At 45.3% G+C, this 22,401-nt stretch overlaps 3 protein-coding genes across 17 annotated transcripts in view; 1 reads left to right on the top strand and 2 right to left on the bottom strand.

The window, feature by feature from the left end:
- Positions 1 to 7,047, bottom strand: part of LOC118511266 (probable G-protein coupled receptor CG31760) — a 61,949-nt gene extending 54,902 nt beyond the window's left edge. For 4 of the 6 annotated variants that reach the window (XM_036054136.1, XM_036054140.1, XM_036054138.1 and 1 more), the window contains exons 1-2: positions 6,905 to 7,047; positions 6,023 to 6,374 (exon numbers count right to left, since the gene is read on the bottom strand). The gene's annotated coding sequence lies outside the window, so the exon portion shown is untranslated. Of the gene's footprint in view, positions 1 to 6,022; positions 6,404 to 6,904 lie in introns of all 6 variants that reach the window. The other 2 variants (XM_036054137.1, XM_036054139.1) reach the window with 2 other exon arrangements.
- A 2,156-nt stretch (positions 7,048 to 9,203) lies between these two features.
- The window catches only part of LOC118510105 (dual 3',5'-cyclic-AMP and -GMP phosphodiesterase 11), a 79,568-nt gene continuing 66,370 nt past the window's right edge, over positions 9,204 to 22,401 (bottom strand). For 7 of the 10 annotated variants that reach the window (XM_036051567.1, XM_036051562.1, XM_036051569.1 and 4 more), the window contains 10 exons: positions 17,388 to 17,543; positions 13,237 to 13,437; positions 13,005 to 13,166; positions 12,772 to 12,930; positions 12,502 to 12,678; positions 12,062 to 12,426; positions 11,800 to 11,988; positions 11,504 to 11,726; positions 11,350 to 11,433; positions 9,310 to 11,272 (listed from right to left, as the gene is read on the bottom strand). In XM_036051567.1, the coding sequence (XP_035907460.1) occupies positions 10,745 to 11,272; positions 11,350 to 11,433; positions 11,504 to 11,726; positions 11,800 to 11,988; positions 12,062 to 12,426; positions 12,502 to 12,678; positions 12,772 to 12,930; positions 13,005 to 13,166; positions 13,237 to 13,437; positions 17,388 to 17,543 (2,244 nt within the window). In that variant the 3' untranslated portion in view covers positions 9,310 to 10,744. Of the gene's footprint in view, positions 11,273 to 11,349; positions 11,434 to 11,503; positions 11,727 to 11,799; positions 11,989 to 12,061; positions 12,427 to 12,501; positions 12,679 to 12,771; positions 12,931 to 13,004; positions 13,167 to 13,236; positions 13,438 to 17,387; positions 17,544 to 22,401 lie in introns of all 10 variants that reach the window. The other 3 variants (XM_036051570.1, XM_036051561.1, XM_036051560.1) reach the window with 3 other exon arrangements.
- Positions 19,949 to 21,577, top strand: LOC118510106 (CD63 antigen-like). Its single transcript, XM_036051572.1, has 4 exons — positions 19,949 to 20,240; positions 20,518 to 20,706; positions 20,784 to 20,954; positions 21,026 to 21,577. The coding sequence occupies exons 1-4, from the start codon at positions 20,160 to 20,162 to the stop codon at positions 21,440 to 21,442; spliced, it is 858 nt and encodes a 285-aa protein (XP_035907465.1). The 5' UTR covers positions 19,949 to 20,159; the 3' UTR covers positions 21,443 to 21,577.

The raw sequence follows: 22,401 nt of genomic DNA, 5'->3' as shown, positions 1-22,401 counted from the left end.
GCTTACGTTCTTGTCCGAAGTTACGATCGTGCCAAGGAAGCAGAACTCCTCTACTAACTCAAGATCGTCACCGTCAACTAATTCTCTGCTTCCGAGCCGTGCTCTATCACAGTCAGAGACTCCGGGAAGCAGGTACTTCGTGTTCGTCGCATTGATTCTCAGTCCTATTGGCCTAGACAGTTAATCTTAATTGACCCCACAAGGAAAACCATCGTACGGTATGGTGTCATTTAGTACTTTTGGAGACTAAATCACTGAACAGTAATCGAAGATCGATCATTATTGAATAATACATCAATAAATTGGTTTGAAATAAAAAAAAAACCTTGAAACAATTTTCTAGATTTTGAAGTGAATTCTGATGTCGTCTTTTAGGTTCTAATTCGTCCACATGACGATCTAAGTATAAGGTATGAGTCTAGCAAAATTCCCAGATCTCCTATACCTAAATCTAGAGCGAGGAAGAGTAGAATATAGGATGGCAACTAATTTTCGGAAGTTGAAAAATGAAACAGGCAAAAGAATTGGATATTTGGACGTTATTGAAACAATCTACGACCTCCTTGTTAAATAAAATTATTATGTCTCTTTTGTTGCAGGATAGTACCGAAAGCCGATAACCAGATAAAGTGACTGACTTATGACTTTTCTAGTCATAAAACTTTTCGAGCAACAATGGTTTTCGCTTTGATTTTGACTTTGCCAAGATGTCATCGAGCTAGGAACCACCATTATCTACATAGATCGAGAACCGTCAATTTTATGACCGACATCAAGCGCTGTAAAAGTTATGAGCCTTTCTCTACCCCCAATCTTGCCACGCGGTTTAATGATACTCGAAATCCCTTAATAGTGTTACTGCATGCCCTTATGCTGTCACGAACTATGATTTAATCTGCACAAATCACTGCAAGCGCACGTGCCGCCTAATAAATGCTGTTAATTACTGCACGAAGCAACAACTGCTGTCGTTGGGATTGCCCAAAAAATGCTTCGTGCAAGATGTTCCGTTCCTCAATCTATTCTCGAAACCCGGCCGTTCGTCGGACGGTTGGCAACGGTCCAACAAACATGTCGGGCACAGAAATTGCCTAGCTGCTGGTCTGGGCTGGACTGGAATACAAAACCAGACAGACAGACAATGCTAGCCACGGCCACGATCGGCCACGATGGTCTGCTTGAGCATGACACGACCGACCTGTTGCCACCGGTGCATGGAAGCATAGAAGCGAATGATACCGTCTGTTACTTCGCTTTAAATAGATTCGTTTTGCTGTGCTCTTTGTTGGGTTAACGTTTTCCTTTAAAAAATAAGCTCAATTCGGATCGCAAAGAACAATTTCCGCAAAAAGATCTGCTGCTTTTAGGCTACCGTCCTGGGGTCTGGGAGGCAATTAGGAACAAAACCATAGACTTGATTGTATTAAAAATAATCGTTGGAACTTTTTGAGTGTTTTTCTTAGTCTTGGAGATGAGTAGCAGCTCCGTCCTATATCCAGAATAATTAGATAAGATTCTTTAATAAAGGTTCAACCGTAAAATTCTATTGGTCGCTTCTGGAGCCAACCGTAAGTTTGTCTAAACAACGATGGGCTCATCATCAAAGAAGAACTTTTTTATAGCCGCCGTCAGCCACTAATTCTGAATGATTATCACATGAGCAGCTTTGAATAAGCTTATGAGCAGCTTGTTCACTAAATACTGGACTTGAAGAGTTGTAACTTTTACGCCCAGGGATTCAAGGATACGAACAAAACTTCTACTGCAATTCTTGGACTATTTTCGCCATAGAGCGGGCTCTAGAACGGCTTCAGGGTATTGGGCTACTGCAACAATCCTCGATACCGCTCACGGTTTAGCGCTGTCGTCTGCCAATCCATTATCCCGACCGCTCTGGCGGACGCATCAACGCCATCACTCCATCTCAGTTTGGGCCTAGGCCTATCACGCCTCCTCTGTCCGTCTTTAGGACTTTACGGGCTGGGGCGTCCAGTGTCATTCTCATGACGTGACCAGCCCACCGAAGTCTGGCGAGTCTAATTCTCTCGTACAGCTCGTAGAGCTCGTCATTGTAGCGGCTCCTCCATTGTCCTTCAACACATACGGGGCCAAGAATCCTTTTGACCATCTTCCTTTCGAACCCCAGGTAACAAAATCATTATCCTTTCTCGCTTTGGTAGGTTCACTTGTTTCTTAGATAGAGCGAGAAAGCATTACAATTTTGTTACCTGGGAACACAGCTATGAGGGTTTCCGTCAGTTTTGAACAGAGTCCATGTCTCGGAGGCGTATGTGAGTACTGGGGCTATAAATGTTCTATACAGTCCCAGTTTCGTCTGTCGCGACAGGTATTTATAGTGGAGAAGTTTTCTCAGGCTTTAGTATGACCGGTTGGCAGCCAGCACCCTTGCGCGTGACTCAACATCAGTGCTGTCTTTTGACCCCAGATAGGAGAAATGTTTTGGACGACTTCTTCTTCCTTGGCACTACTACAACCTCGAGAGGTCTCGGCCTTTCTGTGATTTGATTTTCACCCGTAGGAAAGTAGTAAGCTCTGCGTATGGGGAGGCGGTCTGGTCTGGATGGGATTTGAGCCCTGGTCCTGCCGAGTGAAGACCGGCGCCGTAATCGTCACGACCACCGGACTGCCCCTTGGACGACCTCCCATAACTAATACTATTTGAAAGACGTTCAAAAGCAGAGGATATCGCTAGAACACAGGATCATCCAATTAAAATTCTTCAAAAACGGCCTGTTTTAAAAATCTTACTCGAAGCCAGTATTAGAAGCTTTATGAGTGTTTCGGCACTGTTTTCGCGTTTAACAAGTGAAAATTTTAATTACCCCAATTAGGCAAAAACCGAATAGAAAATTATTGTTTTTTCCACCTTGCATAGTCTCTTACCACACGCCACACGCTAGTGGCAAAACAAACGAATGAATTACCTGCCGAAAACAGCCTGTTGCATGATGCGCTGGCTCTGTTAGCTTTTAACAGGTTCGCGGAAAGCATAATTAAGTATCAGGAGCTTCTTCCCAAACAAAGCCAAACAGCCTGCGGTTGGAGGCGAAAGATTAGAGAAAGAGCAACCGATCATCGCATCATTGCTCTCGCGCGAAGCCCCCTGAAAGCCGTCAGGATGCCCGCCAGAATGAACAAAACATCCCCGTGCCGTGCCTAAGCTGTGTGCCGAATTTTTTTTTTTTCGTTTATTTATAGAGGCTTTGGGTCTTTGAGACTTCATTCGCCTCTCTGTGTGCCGAATGTGCTAATAAAATTACCACTCCGAAATGAACGAATGGAACGAAATGAACAAAAAAGCTGGTACGGAACCACGCGTGTATCAGTGGATAAGTAGGTGGTCAATACCGAGGCGATGATGGTGGTGGATGATTTATATTTTTTCTCCGCGAAAGTGATGGCGAAGTGGAACACTAATGGAAGCTGATTAATGTTAAATGGATGACCCATTTTGCAGACTGCAAATAAAATTAGATAAAAAAAACTGATGATTATTATTGCAACTTGGAAGGAAAGTTTGGGAAAATGTTTTTTTTTAAAGAATTGCACTGAGCTAATGTTAAAAGTTTTCTTCCTCCGGATGGAAGCAAATCACCGTTTGGAGTACTTAAAGCCCGATACTTTGACTTTTCCCATTTGTTTTTGCCTCAGTTTTCCCCTTACCCATGTAGTAGCTCCAATGTAGAGCAATATCAATCATAAACATGGAGCATCACATCGGTCCCTCATCCACATCGTCGTCGGATGAGGACAAACACACACACACAGAGGATCCTCCAGTTGTTGTTGTTTTCTCGGTCGTTTTTCAAGCACACTTTACCCCCTCACACACGCACGCACACGTGTAACGGGGAGCAAAAGTGTTTGCTGTTTGTTTTTCTCGCCTGTTTTTCATCCCAAAAGTCCGTGCCATCAATTGAGCCCTGGAGGAAGACCAGACCAAGGAGGGGGGGGAGGTTGATCAGGGTGGTAGCAAAAATGGCTTCCCTAAGGGATCGGTTTTGCGAGAACGTTTTGCGGCAAGTGACATGGGAAAAGCCCCTTTTTCCCCACTTAAAGTACGAGGAGGCTTCCACGAGCGGCCGGTATCTACGTGTTCCTGTCTGCGAGAACGACCGAGCGAACGTTTTTCTTCAAGTGTTTTTCGAAAAGCCGTTTAGAATAAACGTTCATTAATCACTCGGTCTCTCTCTCTGCTCACACAGCTCGAGTGCTTTTGGGGGCCGGCGTGATTTTGTTTGCATTCGGTGCAAAGTTTGATCTAGGCTAAATATTTGTGCCAGAAAGCTTCCTTTTTTTACTTGTCTAAAACCTAGCATATTTCCCGCTCGTTGTAAACAATTTTAACTCGTTCGTGGCTCTCAATGCGATTGGTGAAATACGAAATTGACGGTTGGTTTTTTTTTTCAGGGGAACTTTTCTGGGAAAATTCCCCCAGAAATCATTATTTTAACAGCATCACGGTTTGTATTTTGTCCGCAGGGAAAGATTGGAAATCGTGGAAATTTTTCCCTCTGTACCGATTCAAACCATCGTTGTGGATGCGTGCGTGTATGAGGTACACTGGTGGAAATATATTTAAGACATGTTGTTTGCCAACAGACAGAGCAAATAATTTCCTTTGCTTTCAATATTTTCGACAAGTCTTTTTGCCCAATTGTACCTATTTTTTCCGAAAACGCCTTCAAGCTGAATTTATATACAGATCCCAGAAACCTAACGAAATGCTCATGTGAGATTTTGTTCGTTAAAGGTTAAATTGCCATAGTTTTTTGATTGGCTCTTTTTGCGAAGTTGTCAAGCCTCAAATTTTACCAAAATACGAAAATACAATCATCTAATTTTTTAAACAACCCTTTAACGTAAAACAAATGAAAGAGCCCTGCATGGTTAAAGTTTTATCAAGCGAACAATATTTGTGCTGATTCAGTATTTAAAGAACTAATCGAAAGGTTATGGAAGCTCTTATTTCTAAATTTATATCTACTGAAATACCTTGCCTGTATAGTATTTTTTCAATAAAAATTGCATTACTAAACCCCATCTTCGACAGGAGGACGATAAGTCATCATACTAAATAATCTTCTTCTTTTTTGGCCGAACGACGTTTTAGGTCATGCCTGCCATTTCTGGCCTACAAGACGTAAAGATTCCACGTAGTTGGGTAGCCAGCCCTTACTGCGGGAGAACGGTCCGGATGGGATTTTAATCACGGTCTTGTTGTATGAAGATCAGTGCCGTTGTCGCCTCCAACACCGGGCCGGGCCAATACTAAGTACTGAAAACTAACTAATACAACTTTTGATTCTCTGTTAAGTTTTAAAGTAAATTGAATACAGATTGAGTAATACTTGTAAATTGAATAAAATTTCCTTATGAATTTAAAACAATAATTTGTAATTAAAAAAAGCAATGTCATTATATTTATTCCCAATAGTGTAAGCGCATCTAGCCAGTGTTATTCGATGAATGATTTTTTTTTGAGATCGTTTAATATGTATCGTAGTCAATATATATTTTTTTCGGGTTTGTTATTGGACAGAAAAAAATATTTTGCGTCAAAACAAGTTTTAACTAAGCTATTTTCTTTGAATTTGTAATTCACACGCACGATCTACTAAATTGTATTTTCAACAAATAGATATTTATATCACTACATTGAATTTTAAATAAAATTTCAGTGAAACCTATCATGAATGTTTAATTAAAATATTGCTAAAATTTATATGAAGAGGCTTACATGTACGCAAATATTAACGCATAGAATACATTCAATGTTTACACCGATTTGATTGCTTCCTGCTAAACGCGCGTCGCGATTGTTAATTGCTTCTTTTCTTTCTCTTCCATCGAAAGCCTTTCGCCAGCAGAAGCTCTTTATGGTGCGTGTGTACTATGCATTAACTCAATGGCAGAAAATCCTTTCACTTGCGACAAGCTTTCCGCTACTTACGCGGACATAAATTAATTTGTCCCACAACCAGCTTAACCGATGCCTTACCTTTAGCCTGCGAAGCGGAGCAAAGTCACCGGGATGTGCCGGGGAAGAAGCATCGGTCGGAATGTTCATCAGCCAACGCGAGCAGCTACGCGGCGGACGCGTCCCGAAGGATAATCTTCCCGTCCTTAGCTTCCAATACCACCTGCTTCTGCTTGTTTCTCGAACTTTTCGAACCACTGGCGACGTAAAATGCTTGCCACGGTTTTACGGGCCGTACAGCAGGAACATTCACATACGCACGTACGCACACACACACCCACACTTCTATCTATATCACCCACCCACGCACATACGCACACTTGGCACAATCAGCACCCCCTTCCTGCAAGGCAGCCACCGTTCGACGAAGCACCTTAGAAATAGGGAAAGAAGCAAGACATCCTAGAGTAATCGAAATCGGAGCTATATACATTTATATTACACAACGCGCACGGTTGCCCTGCTGCACGAGCGGAACTGTTTCACTCGTGGCCCCACAGTTCAGGACGCAACAGACAGACGGACAGAAACAATCCGAAAACCGAGCCAGTGGCACTATCACTTTTACCGAACCGAAAAAGCGGATGAAAATTGATGATGCAGCACGATGAAAATTTTAAGCAACTTTTCCTACACTTGTGGACAAAACTTTGCCATGGTTTATTGGAGCCTAGGAACACACACACACACACTCGGATAGAACAGCACAAACAGTGGATCACGAGGTCAGTGAAAGCTTTGGGCAGATCAGGCTAGAGATTCGCCTTAAACAGAGCGCGTCCGCCGAGGGCAGGAAAATCTAGGTTTCGGCCATTGGCAACTGTTTTTAAGGGCGAGCTAGCTGGGCTTGCGAGCAGCCCAAGCTTCCGTGAAGCGGAAAAAATCACTTAATGGAAAACTCACTCGACCTACACCTACTCCACCAGACACTGACACTGCAGGGGCGAGCAACGACGGATGTTGCCGGAACGACGCAGACGAGCACCGACGAAGGTCCGTCTTTCCGACGCCCGGAACGACCAAAACTCGACTGAAGCGAAGGCCAAGCGAGCGTTTGCCGTGCACCGAAGGACCTTTCCTATCATCGCGCGTAGGAGATAACAGCAGCCGAGAGCGGCGAGAGTGCGTGGCTCTCACCGCCACAAGGACAACCGAGCCAGGTTCGGGATGAAGCTTTTAAGGGATGAGCAAAACACGCAAAAGCTAACACTTACCACCAAGAGACAATGTTGTGCACGAAGGAGAAGTATTGCGTGAGGCGCAATTCCCCAAACAAGGCGGCTTTTGCAGGATGCACAACGCGTGTCGTGTCCCGCGAGTGGCAGAGAGGACACCGTAATAATGCGTGGGTTTGACACCGACCCCATCGTCCCGTAGGTGTTCCATCACCATCACCCATGTCCATCTCCGATGCGTTTCGGCGAGAGCCCCTCGTGAGAGATTCTCGCGTTCGGGTCTTGGTTCGTGACTGTCCGTGTTGGACGCGGAGAGGCAGGGTGGGGAAAAGCGCGATAGAGAGATCCGTGCTCCGACGATTCAGCACAGCCTGATACGGGGTCTCACACACTCAACTCGATCAACAAGTTAATAACCTGATGATGCAAATGGGAACGCGCGCGTGTGTGGGTTCGATCCTGCGCACGGCCCACTAGGCCGTTCTGTGCTGTGCGGTGGTAGCGGTTGCTGGAAAACTTTCGGTTCCGGTTTCCATTCGGAAGGTTTCGAGCTTTTCCGCTAGATGGCGTTAGTGGTTAGAACGTGTGAGTTTATTTAAAAAAGCCACATTCTCATTTTTGCTCGAGTTCATGGAAATTGCACGATGTTTAAATAAGTTTGTGAGGATATAATGCTATTTTTATGAATCTTGAAGTAATTTAATTGAAATTTGAGAATTAAAAAGCTGACAATTAGGACCCCAATACTGGAATAAAAGTATGAGCCGGAAGTTCAACAAGACTTCTCTAAGGAAAAGGTTATTTGGACGATAAAGTTCCTTTAAAAGACGAGGCGGTCTGGTGGCAGAGGCGACAACGGCGTCGGTCTTCATACGGCAGGACCGGGGTTCAAATCCCATCCAGACTGTCTCCCCGTACGTAGGGCTGACTACTTTGCTACCGGTAAAATCAAGTCACAGAAAGCCAGAAATGGCAGGCCGAGACCTTTTGAGGTTGTAGTGCCACCGAAGAAGAAGAAGAAGAAAAGATGAGGCTTCTTGGTTGTTGAAAGACTTCTTAGGCGACGAGGCCTCTTTAACTTCTGCTTCTTGGTGGATTCTTCTATTCCCTTCATCCTCGTGGGCTCTTGGTAGAGGAAGCCTTTATATCTCTTGTTAGAAGAGGTTTCTATGAGGTGGAGGATCACCTACGAGATCTCTTGACATATGAATGTACGACCTTGGTGTCCCTTAATAAGACAAGGTCCATTGGGCTATTGAACTCGGGGCCTGTTCGATTATAAGGTCTTTTAATAGGTAAAGCTCTTTCAACTTCAAGGACGCTTAGAGTAGGCAGCTTAGACGACGAGGCCCCTCAGAAGATATTGCCTCTTTGCTTAGCAAATCTGTTGGTTGATGTGGCCTTTTCGTCTATTGTTAGACGAGGACCCTGAGGCATGGTTTCTTGGTAGATGAGTATTGGCCCACAGAGCCTTTTCGACCTCTTAACATATGAAGGTTTAACGGCGAGGTCTCTCAGCAACACAAAAGTCTATGGGGAAAAAAATAGTCTTAAGCGAAGAGGCATCTAACTCCTATACTAAGAACAAGACTTAGAGGTTCTAGCTCTTAGTATATGAACGACGATTCCTTCGTAGATCTCATCTCTTTTGTCTTGTTGGACGACTTTTGGACGAAATTTGTGAGTTGTTATGCGCTAAACTAAGACGAGAGGACTTTTTTAAATGAAAGCTCTTGGAGGAGGAATTCCCTGAGACAAAGAAGCAAAACGGCTCCTTTGCGGGTTGAGTCGTTTGCACGACGAAGTCCTTTGTGGCTGATAAAGCACCGCTTTGAAGTAGTTTTTTTTAACTTTTTTCTAATGAAAACCAAGAGGATGCCAACGTTACCGACCGTAGAACCGAGAGATTATGAATATTAGATTCAGCAATGCTTTCTCTCGTGTATAACCACAGGGCGCATACCTACGCAAACTTTCGGATATGTGACACTTTTTACGGCAAGCTGGAGAGCCCCGATGTTCAGCCATCGTGTTCAGAAAAATAGTACACTTTATTATAAGCCATTTCTGCTATAGATAATGGTTGCTTGCTTGCTTGCTCGTCGCAATGGTATGTTTCAATGTTTTTTTTTCTTTACTGTTTACGTGTAAGTATGTGCGTATCGGGAAACTTTAATCGGTAGTGTAGCAACCGTGAGAGAAAAAAGAATAAATTATTTAAATCTTTAAAACGAGCATTTTCTCGAGCAAATTGTTTGGCGGGGGGAAGGGAAACCAAAACACATTTTCATACACACGCACAAATATACACCAACCAACACATCGACTCATATATGTATAGGGGTCCCACACATTGATTGATGACACACACACACCGAAGAAACGTTATACGATCAACATCACGTTCACCTGGACAAGGGATTCACTCGTCTGTCTCGTTTGATTTTTGACTACCACTACTACTACTACCGGGATTGCTATGGGACGTTTGTGTGTGTGAGAGTGTTCTTTTAACAATAAATTACTACCATTTGCTACAAAAATTGGTTGATTGGTGCTGTGCTGTTGCTGTTGAAATGCTATGTAACAGGACATCATCATCCACAGCGGTCCAAAAAAGTTGCCAACAAGGGAGTGAGGCTCAAAGAAGCAGCGTGAGCACGTTGTTACACGGTACACGATTCGAATAAGCAGAACAGCTATAACAGATGGTGGTGTTTGTTCTCATATACAAGTACATAAAGATAATGGTCCATAGAACAAGTAATACTCCTTCCGGATTTTGTGTTTTTCCTTCTTTTGTTTTTCCTTAGCAGTAAGAATATCGGTGCAACATTGTTTCCTTTTTTGTTTTCTCAAGATCATCGACGACTTTGGGACTCTCTCTGTCTCTATCAGGACTCATTTTCTTGCATTTCCCTTTCTGCTTTTCGGGGAGATCCTTCTACACCGAGCTCTCAAGCAAGTGTTAACATTAAATAATTATTCTGCTGACTAGTGCTGAAGTTATGGTTCCTTGTTTGTTTGCTTTTTCTTCCTCTTCTCCTTCTATCCTTTTATCATTTTCCTCTAAATGTACGGTTTACTAAAAAATAAATCTCTACTGCATAGAAATTGGTTGCTGGCTGGTCGTTAATCATTTACAATTAATCTGAATAATTACAAATAGTTTGTGCACAGGCATAATAAATCGGGAGACTGTACGCGGGACGAGACAGGGGGTGTACTGTGTACTGTGGAGGGATTTTGGGGCCCCTCATTGCAACAATGTAACAAACAATTATCTAAAATATTTACACTCAAAAACGTACCTCCCCTCCCATGCGAATTTGAAACCAAACCAAACCACTGCATCGTGACACATATCGTTTGAAGGAAAAGCCTCCCCGTTGTGTTGAGACAGGTCAAGGCAGGGGTTGTGCGAAAACGGGGGCTTTAAAAGTAATGAGAAAGCAAGGCTACAGGGTGGGCCGGATATGCTCGACAGGATGCGCTCCAGAAAGCCGACACCGTGTTCAGTCACATTCATCAAACCGTTTGGTCCTTTTTGTTTGGGGTCTCCATGCGCCTAGTCCAGCAGTGTGTCCACCTCGTCCACTGGCCGCTGATCGTCCAGCAACAGTTCACTCGTTTTACCGTCCGATGACGACAGCCGTATGAGCCGTACCTTGTCCCCGTTCACCCATCCGTTTCCCTTCTGGCCGACCACCAGAAACGATGGTTTGTCGGCGTACGGTGGCGACGAAGCGAGATCGACACCCAACCGGCCAACGATCTTCTCCTGTATGCTACAACTGTTAGTGGCGGGCTCGTGGCTACCTATACTGTGGTGGTGACCACTATCAGTACAATCGGGTTCAAGGGAAAGCTTACGCGTGGTTCCATTACTTGCTGGCGATCCGACCGGCGGGCTGCGTTCCTCCGTGTGGTCCTCCGTGCAGTGGCCCTTACTGTTGTTGTTGTTATTGTTTTCGCTCGTATTATTATTGTTTGCGTACGCATCTTTCGCACTCTGGGCCATTTCGATCCAGTGCTTTTTGTTCTCCAGCACACCGTCGATCAGTGGGGTCAGCTTGTCCGATAAGGTTGCAAAAGCCTGCATGAGCAAAAGAAAAATTAGATAATAGGATAAGTTCCGGGGAAAAAACGAACCTTGATTGGCTGCTTACTTACCTCGTATATGGGAATACAGATGGAATCAATAAAGCCAACCTGCATCAGTGGCAATTGATCCTCCTTCTCACGGTTCATTATATCCTGACAAAGGAAGAAGACCATTAAAACCTTGACACCCAAAACACACACCTTCACCCGTGTCTCTGCTTACAATCGGTGTGATGTTTAACTCTTGCCGCTCCATATCACCCTGCTCGAAGAACTCCGAGCTGACCAGATCGGCGACACGCTTCTCTATCTCCCACGGTTTCGTGATGGCGGACAGATCGCAGACGGTCATGCTCATCGCACGCAGCAACGAGCGCGGTTCTTCCGCCTGCCAGGAACTCATTTCAACGGTCGGTTCGACTAAATTCAAAAACGCTCCACGTTTCCTGGGTTGGGCAGACAAAAAAATATCTTGTAAGAGTGTTGTTTGTGGGGAGCAGTGAGCAGTGTAATAGCTACCTGAAATAAACGGCCAGATCGGTGGAGAGGATGGCATCTTCCAGTACGCGTATCACACGGCTGTAGTCTTCCGATGACATGTTGGACAGTATTTGGTTGCCGGGACTGTTAATGATCATCAGACACTGGTCGAAGTGGTGGTGTTCCATCGTGGACGTCGAGTAGAGCTGAGCCAGCGGTGACGATGCCCTAGTGACAAGCAATTAAAAACAAAAAGCTATTACTTCAGGGGATCCTCTCCGGTCCGATCGTTCGTACGTACTTGATCTGGAACGAATTGTTGGTCCCACGGTGATCCAGATCGTGGCACAGGCACGCTATGATCAGCGCAAGGCACTCAATCTCCCCGAAGATTTTCCACCACTGCGTCGACGTGAGGATGGCAAACATCATCTGCGTCACGTTAAATGCGTGCCGCCAGTTGTGGTACGTCACGTTGCGATAGTTCTTCTTGACGCTCAGCAACCACCGGCACAGCACCTCGTACTCGATGTGAAACCGCTCGACCAGATCCAGATCGAGAAACATTCGGATGCACGCCTTCAGCGTGTGGTCGTCGTCCAGCGTTAGATCGTCGAACTTGAAGTCGTGCAGCTTGAAGAACGCTGACGATGGCACTTTCAGTTGCTGGGGGGGAGAAGAAAAAATCTCAAACACTCGTTACTTCTTAAAATTTCGTTCGAGGCGAGTTTGAGAACCTACCCGTAACCGGTACGCATCATCGATGGTCGCAGAGGCATGATAGCTCAGCACCTCCAGTGTGACACTCTGCTTTGCCATGGCGATGATTGCCTTCTCGTACATGTGCGTGTTGTGAATGCCCATTCCGCAGAAGATTGCGAACGCCTCGACAAAGTTCTCATCGTTTTTGGTAAAAGTCTGCAAATGGAAGAAGCAGCGACAATGAGATCTTCCTGTTCGCTGGAATCTGGCTCATTAAAATCTTCCACAACGTAGAAGACCACATCTTACAAGATCATCGAACTTATTGATCAGCTGTATTACACCTATAATTTGACTTAATGAATTCTTGATCGCCATACAGAGAATGGTTTTGTGGCGGAAGTTGAGCCCTTCGTCGACACTCGGATCGAACCGATCGTCCTCGTACGCGTTGCAGATATTTACAGTCTGGTGAGAGGAAGAGGAATGGTAGAAATGTGTCAAAACAATCGGATGAGAAATACAGTCGCGATCCGAAATACCTCGCCAGTTGTTGCCACGTAGCCAGTAATTCCGACGTTGATCGGAAAGCGGGACTCGAACGGGCTCGTGCGAGCGTCACCGTCCTCACCGCTGAGATCGTTGGCTTCGAAGTCGAACACTCGCGAAAAGCTACCCTTGGACGCTTCGTGCACCAGTAGGATCTGTGGATGCAAAAGGAAATATTTTACCCTGCAATATGTGAATGAAGCCGGGCCTCGTATGCTCACTCACCTGCACTCTTTGGCATTGTATTAAGCTCTGCATGTGGGTCAGAATGCGAAAGACCATATGCTCGATGGTGCTTTGCTCCTCGAAGATCATTCGCGCGAGATCGAGCAGCACCTGGTTGCGTTTCACCTCCAGCTGTGACTTTTCGTACAGCTGCGCATTCCGAAGCCCGATACCGCAGAACTGCAGGTAGGACGAGAATATCTGCAGATACAGAACGTTAAATTTATAAGATTAACAGTTTGGTAAATCATTTCTATCAGCTACTACACAGGTTCATTTATTCTGTTAGAAGAGAAAGTTCTTTGAAAGGGTAAACTATCAGTGAGGATTCCGAAACGGGAAGTCTGACTCTGATCAGATCTTCACCATGCGGTAAATCTTAAAGAAGCTGGAAGAGATGTATTCTATCGAGCCTGGTGCTAGAGAGAATTATCTGAGACTTGGAGGTAGAAACTTTGGGGACCTGTTCCTATAAGATATCAAAGAATAAGGACACGCTGAAGTCATAGACTACTGGGGTAGGTACAGGCGACAACGGTGCTGGTCTTCATGCGGCAGGACTGGGGTTAAAATTCCATCCGGACTGATCTCCTGTAGTGAGGGCTGACTATCCAACAACGTGGTATCATTAAGTCTAGTAAGCCAGAAGTGACAGGCATGGCCTAAGAGGTGGTTAGGCCAAGAAGAGAAAGAGATACGCTGATGACAAAGCAGAAAGATGCAGACTTTCTCATGTTCCGGAGTGTCGCAATCTAAATACTCACGTAGGCCAAATAGACATATGGACTGTGTCCAAAAGTGAAACAAATCTCCAAGACACGTTCGAGAGTAACATTCCCAGAAGAATGTTCGACCCCGTATGTGTGGACAATGGCGTTGCAATGATGAAGATTTCTTTGAGCTCGTTTGAGATGAATATGACTATTGTCTCACAGGTGAATTATCTGATGCGCTGATCATGTCATGAGAATGACACCAGACGACCCTGTCCCAAGAGTCTTTTTAGTTCCTCCACATAGACACAGGAGGCGAAGTAGCAGGTTCTAATAGAGATTTTCTGACGGGGTGATGGGGTGTCGGGAAGAAATATTAGATTGACCGGCGCTAGACCGTGTGTAGTACTGTAGACTGCGTAACAGTTATAGCACCAGCCAAGTAAGTAAATAACGAATTAAAACTGCTCCCCAGCGGTGGTCCTTTATTTGTTGTTCATCCACGGGCATAAACCGTGGGCAAGAGGATAATAAAGTGAACCTTGGGCAGGGGGTCGTTGGAGTGCGCCGAAAGGAAAAAACATGATTTTAACACCCAATTCAAACAATTTGCACACAATATTCGCTTTGAGTGCACTCAAGTATTCGGTTAACGGGTTTTGTTCCCTCCGTTCGCGAAGTACCAGACACACACAAAACACGATAAATAAATTGCACCCACCACGTGACCAAACGTACCCTTCTCTTACCCTGCTTTCCCCATCAATGCTTTCTCCTTTCTCGACGGGAGCAGAGGGCATATCCTTGCGAGAGCTCTTTTCGGAGACCCATCATTAATCTCATCTCGGTTTCGGTTCGCATGCTCGGTTCCGCCTGAATGTGCAGCGCCACACACTGGTGCTGGTGAAAATTTGCCAATTCATGTGCTTTTATATGACACCCAAGCCCTTCGCGTGTGCGGTGCGCGCGTCGTCCAATATCCACAGCATTTGCGTCTCTTCAAAAGGAAGGGCGCATTCGAGTGACAGCAGTGGGGCAAGGGAGTGCAGCTGTCCGATGGCCTGAAACGGCACTTCATGTGCGCTGGGATATGATTTTAATATTTCATGATTTTTCACACGCTTTTCAATTTTTGTCCCACCAAAAATCATGAACCCGGACGGAAAGTGTCCACATCCGGGCGATGATATATTCCTCGCTCGGGGAGACAGGAAAAAAATCGTAATCGAATTGCACACACTTCAGCGTGGTACGGCGAGCTTTTCCGTTGTATTTATAGTTGTTTTGCGGAAACAAACGCGCGCGCGAGCGAGCGAGCGAACAGGGAAAATGTGGAATACATTTGCTTTACAGCACCCGAATATGCGTTACTGGTGCATCGCTCGCCGGTTGCGCTTAACCAGCAGGGCATCGTAACATTATTTATACCCCTACCCAAATATTCGATTCAATGTTGCATGGACCGATTTTTTTTTTTGGGGTTTGTTCACCCGTTTCTCCGACAACCCGTTCCGATCGCAAATGGTATGCCGTAAAGTTTGCTGTAATATCGTGTCTTAGTGTTCGTGTACTGTACCTTCCCGGTGGATGGTTGTGTTGCATGCGGCATTTGTTTAGGGGTTGCCGGAATGAGTAACCACCATCACGATCTTTGTAAAGCAGTTTTTATTGGTTACGCTGGACGATGTACGAAGCAACTATACAAAGTATGGATCATGCGATGGATATCGATATTACTTATGATCTGGATAATACGGAGCAAGCAAGATGATGGCTTTCGAAGCAAAAAGTTTTAACTGATTGTTGCAACATAGAACGAGTTTACTCATACGCAACAAAGTAACGCTCGGTTTAGAATTTGATTAGGGTAGCAGAAAATTGAATTTAAACCAACAATTTCAATTGCGCTTGAAGTACAAGTATGTTCTTAATGCACCAATGTGTCAGACTTCGTTGCTTGTAATCATCTGGAGGATTATTTGAATCGTATAAAAAAGCAGCAGAAGACTGTAAAAAGCAGAGAAGAATGACTTGGGCAGATAATCAGAGGTTTTTGAAATTTTTCACACAATTTTTTTAACGAATTCGCCAATATTTTTGGATTGCTCAAGAGGAGTTGGGGTCTTCTTCTTTGGCGCTGCAACCTTGAAAGGTCTCGTCTCGGGTGTACCATTTCTGTGACTTGATTTTACCCGTAGCAAAGTAGTTCAAAGTCAAGCCCTGCGTATGGGGAGGCGGGTCTTCTGGATGGGATTTGTACCCTTGTCCTGTCGTGTGAAGATCGGCACCGCTATCGCCTCGGCCACCGAACCGCCACAGGGGGCAATTGTTACAAATCATTTAATCGCACATCATTAAATAGATAATAGAACTTTAACTGCAAAAGATGGTCGAAAAATAGATTTTAAAAATCGGAGCTAACCCAAAAGTATCCGAAAAATTTATTTTAAAAAATATCTGAGGGCCAAAAATATTTAAATATACTTGGGTAACTGTAAACAAATGTTGAAACGATTCAAAAAATAATTGACGAATTCATTAATATTTATTCTGACCAGTTGGGATACGTTTGCCAGTCAGAAAATTGGGCTAAAGTCTGAATAGATGCGCCCGCCGCTCCTCACGGGCACTCATTTTTGCAACTAAGTTTCCTTCAATTTAGGTAAAAGTCAAGCAAAAATGTGATTTTTTTGGTAATAATAATTTATAATAATTAAAAATAATAAACAAACAAATAATAATAGTAAAAAGTCTGAAAAAGATACCCTTTTGCGTACCTCAGTTGCAAAAATGAGTGCCCGTGAGTGGGGGGGGCATCTATTCAGACTTTGTGGCCTTATCAGTGAAAATACGGCCAGTTTCAGAAAATTGTGGCCGTATCAGTGAAGTCTAAAGTTGAATTTATTGCGCAACTGACACACAATCATTGTAAGAGTAAACGAGTGCATAAAAAAACACGAACTCGACAAAAAAAACCCAAAAATGAAAAAAACGTGCACCGCCATGCACGAGCAGCCTTTATCCTTCTAATTAAACATGTGCGGTCAAACGATTTTTTTTCCCCGCAGCTATTCGAAATGAAAACACACTCAACAAGTACAACAAAACCCGTTGAATTTGAAGAGCCGGTAAAACAATTTTACCCAACACTATTCCCAGTGCCACCTCTCGACGGTGCTCCCTTTATTTAGCACATGTGCTCGTTATTTAATTTTAATTGATTATCAAAGTTCAGACGCGTCACCGGATTTCGGTGACTCGCGAACGTTTGATGGATAGCGCACATAATTAAAAGCTGCCCGGAGGAATTTTAGGAAAATGCGGACTCGACCAACTGCCCGCAGTCCAACTATTAATCAAGTTTCGGCTGGCTGGGTGTATGTAGTGTGGAATGGAACCCTTCTATAACCACCTCCTCCCCCCCTGCCTAATGCTTACCTTCTCGTCCGCGGTGCTGAAGCACTGATCACCCTGTTTGTTTATCACTTGCGCGACTCCAACCACGTCCCCGGACGCATCCTTGATTGGCATGCAGAGCAGCGCCTTTGTACGGTAGCCAGTTTGTACATCGATTTCCCGGTTGAAGCGTTCATCCTAGGGCGAGAATAAAATGGAAGAGGAAAATTAAAACAAACAAAAAACCAGTGATTCAATATTGTTTCGTAGCTAAACTTGTATGCATCCATAGATATTTTTTAATTACTTAAATTCTTATGGATTCGGACAAAAAATTCCCAGATTTATTCAGGGCTAGGAGGTAGTAGGAAGTAGGAGCTACGGACAATGGTTACGGAAACCATATGGTTTTACCATTGCAAATTAATTTATACTAGCAAAAATGGGTGCCCATAATTCTTCTATCGAACGAGAATATTTATTTGAGGTTCTAAAATTAGATTAAAAAGGAAAACCTTATTCTCTGCTAGATAATGACGCCTTTCCAGGAAATCATCACACAGTCCAGATGCGCTAATGATATTGTTTTCGTGTTGCAAATAATGGTGTGCAACGCACAGTTCGCATTAAATTTACCCGATATTTGCTCATCAACCGGAATCCAAACAATAGGTTATTTCATTCATTTGGTCCGAAATTTTCCACAAAACCCATCCGACAAAACCCCAATGCATTCATTAGCATATTTATAATCAGTGATTCCGGTACGCCCGTAGACGTGGTGGAAAATAACTATGAAATGTACGATTGAATGCGGATTGAAAATTAAAACCACAAACCACCATCGCAATTTTGCGTCGCGTTCAGGACCAATTGGAGCCGAAGTCGAACCAGGTGGTGCCTCATTTCTAACGGTTCCCACACACACACACACACACACGCACGACAAATAAACAAAAGAGGCCCCCAAAAGACCCAAAACCAAACGGGTTGATATTTGCATAGCATTAGGAGGTGTATTTGAATCCAGCTTAAGCAACTTAATAAACAAAAATGTATCCGGAAACAGCACATTCAACAAGCGGGTGTGTGGGTTCGGTAATGAATCATTAATGATGTTTTATGTGATTAATTTAACAAAACAAACCGTTTGTCACCGCCAGGGCCAGTTGGTTACATCGTAGTGGTAGTGTGCAGCAAATGAAGCGAAGGTTTGCAATAAAGTATGCATCCATCCTTCGGCAAGTGGTTCGTGTCTTGCTATCTGTACCGCTCCGGTGCGGAGAGCAGAGGCAGCACAGCAACGACAAGAAGTGGTACGCTGACTTAAAGCAGCCGAAGCTTCCCTGGATTATGTGGAAGTGGGAGATTACCGAACTGTTCGTACCGGTGGAAGTGCATCGAGAACGTGTGCACCATTAGCTTTAGTGGTGTAGTGTATTGCGGGATTTTTCAGCTGCAGTACGAAACGGGTCGAGCTGTACGAAAAACAGCAACCAATGGACGGACAGGATGTAAGCCGTCTAATGGGAAAGTTGGCCAGGGTTTAGAGTGGAGCTTAGATAGGAGACTACTCCCAGCACTGCAAACCGGGAAGAATGAGTGGATTTGGGTAAAATTAGAATTTTCACTAGTCCAGTTAGTGGAAGGGTGAAATGAAATGAATTTTGCCAGGGGGGATTTATCCGACCGGCTAGCGGCATATTGCGAAACGCACATTAGCATTATGAAATGGTGTGTTTGAGTGGTTTCGTGCGACACTGAATGGGCCAGGCAATTGCTTTTATATGGGGCGAGTTTCATATTATCACTCTCTAGCTACGAACAACACACACATACACACAAATACAAAACCACCCCCACCCACATTCTATCACTTAATGAATGCGTGTGCGTGTGTGTCTGTAGAGCAAGATAAAGGGCTCAATGGCAGGTTTGTATTTATTTGAATTCCAACCATGAATCATGGTTTCCACCAACAGAAAGTTTGAAGTAAACAGACTTTTGATGCTTTATTTGTTTGTATTTGACCCTTTGGGAGGTGAGGGGGAGGGGGGGGGGCTTTTTGATGTGTGCTACTGATGCTTCTGTCTAAACTAGCGCCTTCTAGTGAAGGAAGTTATGACCTAACTATGGATCAGAACGGAGAAGAACCCGAGTATCATCCATGCGAACCCACCACCAGGAGGAGACCGGTAGATGTTGTGGTTTTTCGGGTTCCGGGGCAGTATTCTACTGAAATACTGGTAGAATCTCTCACCCCTCGGCCCCCCGAGTCACCAATACCATGCTGCGACGGTAATATCGATTTTCCAACCTGCACCCTACAATATCCACCTGTGTGGTGCCGTGCAGTGTGGCAATGCTCCACAACAAGGGACGGTGCTGATAAGGTGAGTGAGGCTTCGGGCACCATCGAAAGGAACAACAATTCTTCAGCAATTAAGGAGGAACATACGCGCGCTGGTGTAATTGTGATCACCACCACCACCACCATTACGGCGTCAGAAAACCCGGGGCGACGAGCAAATGGTGTCAAACCCGGTGGTATCTTTGTTTGCCGACTGATAAGATAACACCAGTCGCCCTTTTTTCCAGTGTACCACAGCAGTCACAGCGTTGGGACCTGCGACACCATTTGCGTTTCAGTTCGGTACCAGAATACTAGCCACTTGCTGTAACTGTTTGGCGACGACGATCGTGTGAGGTGTACAAGTTTTGAAGACCTTGGCAAGCACAGGAGCAAAACTTTTCCGAGTGAGAAAGTCACGTTTGTTCTGTGGCAGCGGTTCAGGGAGTCAGAAAGCCCCCAACATGGCGTCGGAACGGTACGAGCTCAATATGAACATGAAGTGTGTGAAGTACATGATCTTCGTCATCAGCATTACGTTCGCGGTAAGTGCATGAAGGTGTGGGGTCAAGCAATTTGAAATATGATCGGATTCGATCAGCTGACCGGATGTGTTGCGGCGGAATTTCACCACCAATCCTTGCTTAGACACTGAGTGTTTCGATGCGTATCGGGCGTCGTTATCTTGCCATCACCTCACCGGGGACTTTTGTACTTAGCGAGGTGGGAGGCACAGACAAGATGAGTCAGGAAAACGTTCCACCACCAATGAAGGTGTGCTGCTAAACACATTCCGGTTTGGTCTCGCTTTCCCATCCCCAGGTAGTGGCCGCGATGCTGCTGTCGATGGCTGTGGCCATCGGTAATCTGTTCGACGATTTCCAGAACTTTATCGACTCACACTTCTTCGTGCCACCGAATCTGCTCATTGCCATCGGCATCATTCTGCTGGTGATTGCTCTGTTCGGGTGTGTCGGTGCGCTGAAGGAAAGCACTGCCATGATCAACATTGTAAGTAGATGGGGGGGAAACATCGGTGAACAATCGGTAGGAGAGCTCAACTCGATCTTCTTTCCTACCCTCCGCAGTATGGTGTGTTGCTGTTGAGCGTGTTTGTGTTACAGCTGGCGGCAGCCATTACCGCGTTTGTGATGCGCGGACAGGTGGAGATGATGGTGCGTCAGAAGATCTTCGATTCGATGCGAGACTATAAGCAGCAGGAAGGTTACCGCAATCCGATCGATATGCTGCAGAACACGGTAAGTCTCGGGTCGCTTACACCGTAGACAGCAATGTTGATCGTTGTTCCAACTTTTCCCTCCCGAACCAGCTTGAATGTTGCGGTGTTGATGGATTTAGCGATTGGGCACAATTCTTGCCATCGGACGGCGTTGTGATGGAGTACCCGGAAACTTGCTGTGCAGCTCCTCCGGTCGATGGCGAATGCATTCCACGGGATTACGGTTGCTACTCGCGCCTCTCGTGGCTGATCTCGCAGGGTTCGGTGCTGATCGCAACCGGTACGGTTGCCGTCGCGTTCGTGCAGGTTTTGGGAGCCGTCTGTGCGTTCATGCTGGCCAGCGCAATTCGTCGGGCAAAGACGCTGCGTGCTACCCGCCGGTGGCATCTGCAGCAGAGCCTTGGCATCATGACCAAGACCATTGAGCCGCAGTACACGGGCATGGAGAAATCGGAGGCTAACGTTGATCCGGACAAGTATCTGCCCACTAGCCCGAGCGTCAACTAGGTTGAGTCGCTCCAGACTTATTGTAGCTGGTTTTACTGAAGTGTAACCTAACTTCTAACTTGATTGCTTAAACTACGTCTAACAAGTAGTGTTTTTGTGTTGAATAAATGTGATGTAAAGAGTACCGAATGTAAATTTGCAGTTCATTAGTATACGGTAGAAGTTACAGAGAATTTGAGACGTTCAGATAATTTTAGGAGATAACAGTAGAGTCCCCGTTACATTGAAGTTTAAGGTCATGCCTGCCATTTCTGTGTGTGTGGAAGGACAATGGAGGAGCCGCTACAATGACGAGTTCTACGAGCTGTACGATGATCTCACCATCGTGCAATGAATTAGAATCGCCAGACTTCGGTAGGCTGATCACGTCATGAGAATGACACCGGACGACCCAGCCCGTAAAGTCTTTTTAGGCCGTCCACACGGATAGAGGAGGCGTGGTAGGCCCAAATTGAGATGGAGTGATGGCGTTGATGCGTCCGCCAGAACGGCCGGGATAACGGATTGGCAGACGACAGTGCTAAATCGTGAGCGGTATTGAGGATTGTTGCAGCAGGCCAAGTCCGCAAAGCGGTTGTAGCGCCTGATAAGTAAGTAAGTTGGATAGTCAGGCCTCATTATGGGGAAACGGCCCAGATGAAATTTGAACCCAGGTCCTTCTGTGTGAAGACCGGCCCCGTTATCGCATTTACTACCGGGCAGCCTAAAGTTGGGCTAATGGGGGGGTCCGGTGGCCGAGGCGACAACGGTGACGGTCTTCACACGGAGCAGGGCCGGGGCTCAAATCCTATCCAGACCGCCTACCCGTACGTAAGGCTGACTACTTTTTACTACGGGTAAAATTAAGTCACAGAAAGCCAGCAATGGCAGGCCGAGACCTCTCGAGGTTGCTGTAGTGCCAAGGAAGAAGAAGAAGCCTAAAGTTGTGTACAACTGCCAACAAATGTGAGTGACACGGT

The sequence above is a fragment of the Anopheles stephensi genome, chromosome 3 (assembly GCF_013141755.1).
Source record: "Anopheles stephensi strain Indian chromosome 3, UCI_ANSTEP_V1.0, whole genome shotgun sequence".
NCBI classification, from domain to species: domain Eukaryota; kingdom Metazoa; phylum Arthropoda; class Insecta; order Diptera; family Culicidae; genus Anopheles; species Anopheles stephensi.
Note: the sequence above shows the minus strand (reverse complement) of the source record. Positions and strands in the feature narration are given on the sequence as shown.

Coding starts and splice junctions, on each gene's coding strand:
- LOC118510106 (XM_036051572.1), top strand. CDS start 20,160: ATGGCGTCGGAACGGTACGAGCTCAATATGAACATGAAGTGTGTGAAG. Junction 20,241..20,517: donor TCATCAGCATTACGTTCGCG/GTAAGTGCATGA, acceptor TCCCATCCCCAG/GTAGTGGCCGCGATGCTGCT. Junction 20,707..20,783: donor GCACTGCCATGATCAACATT/GTAAGTAGATGG, acceptor TACCCTCCGCAG/TATGGTGTGTTGCTGTTGAG.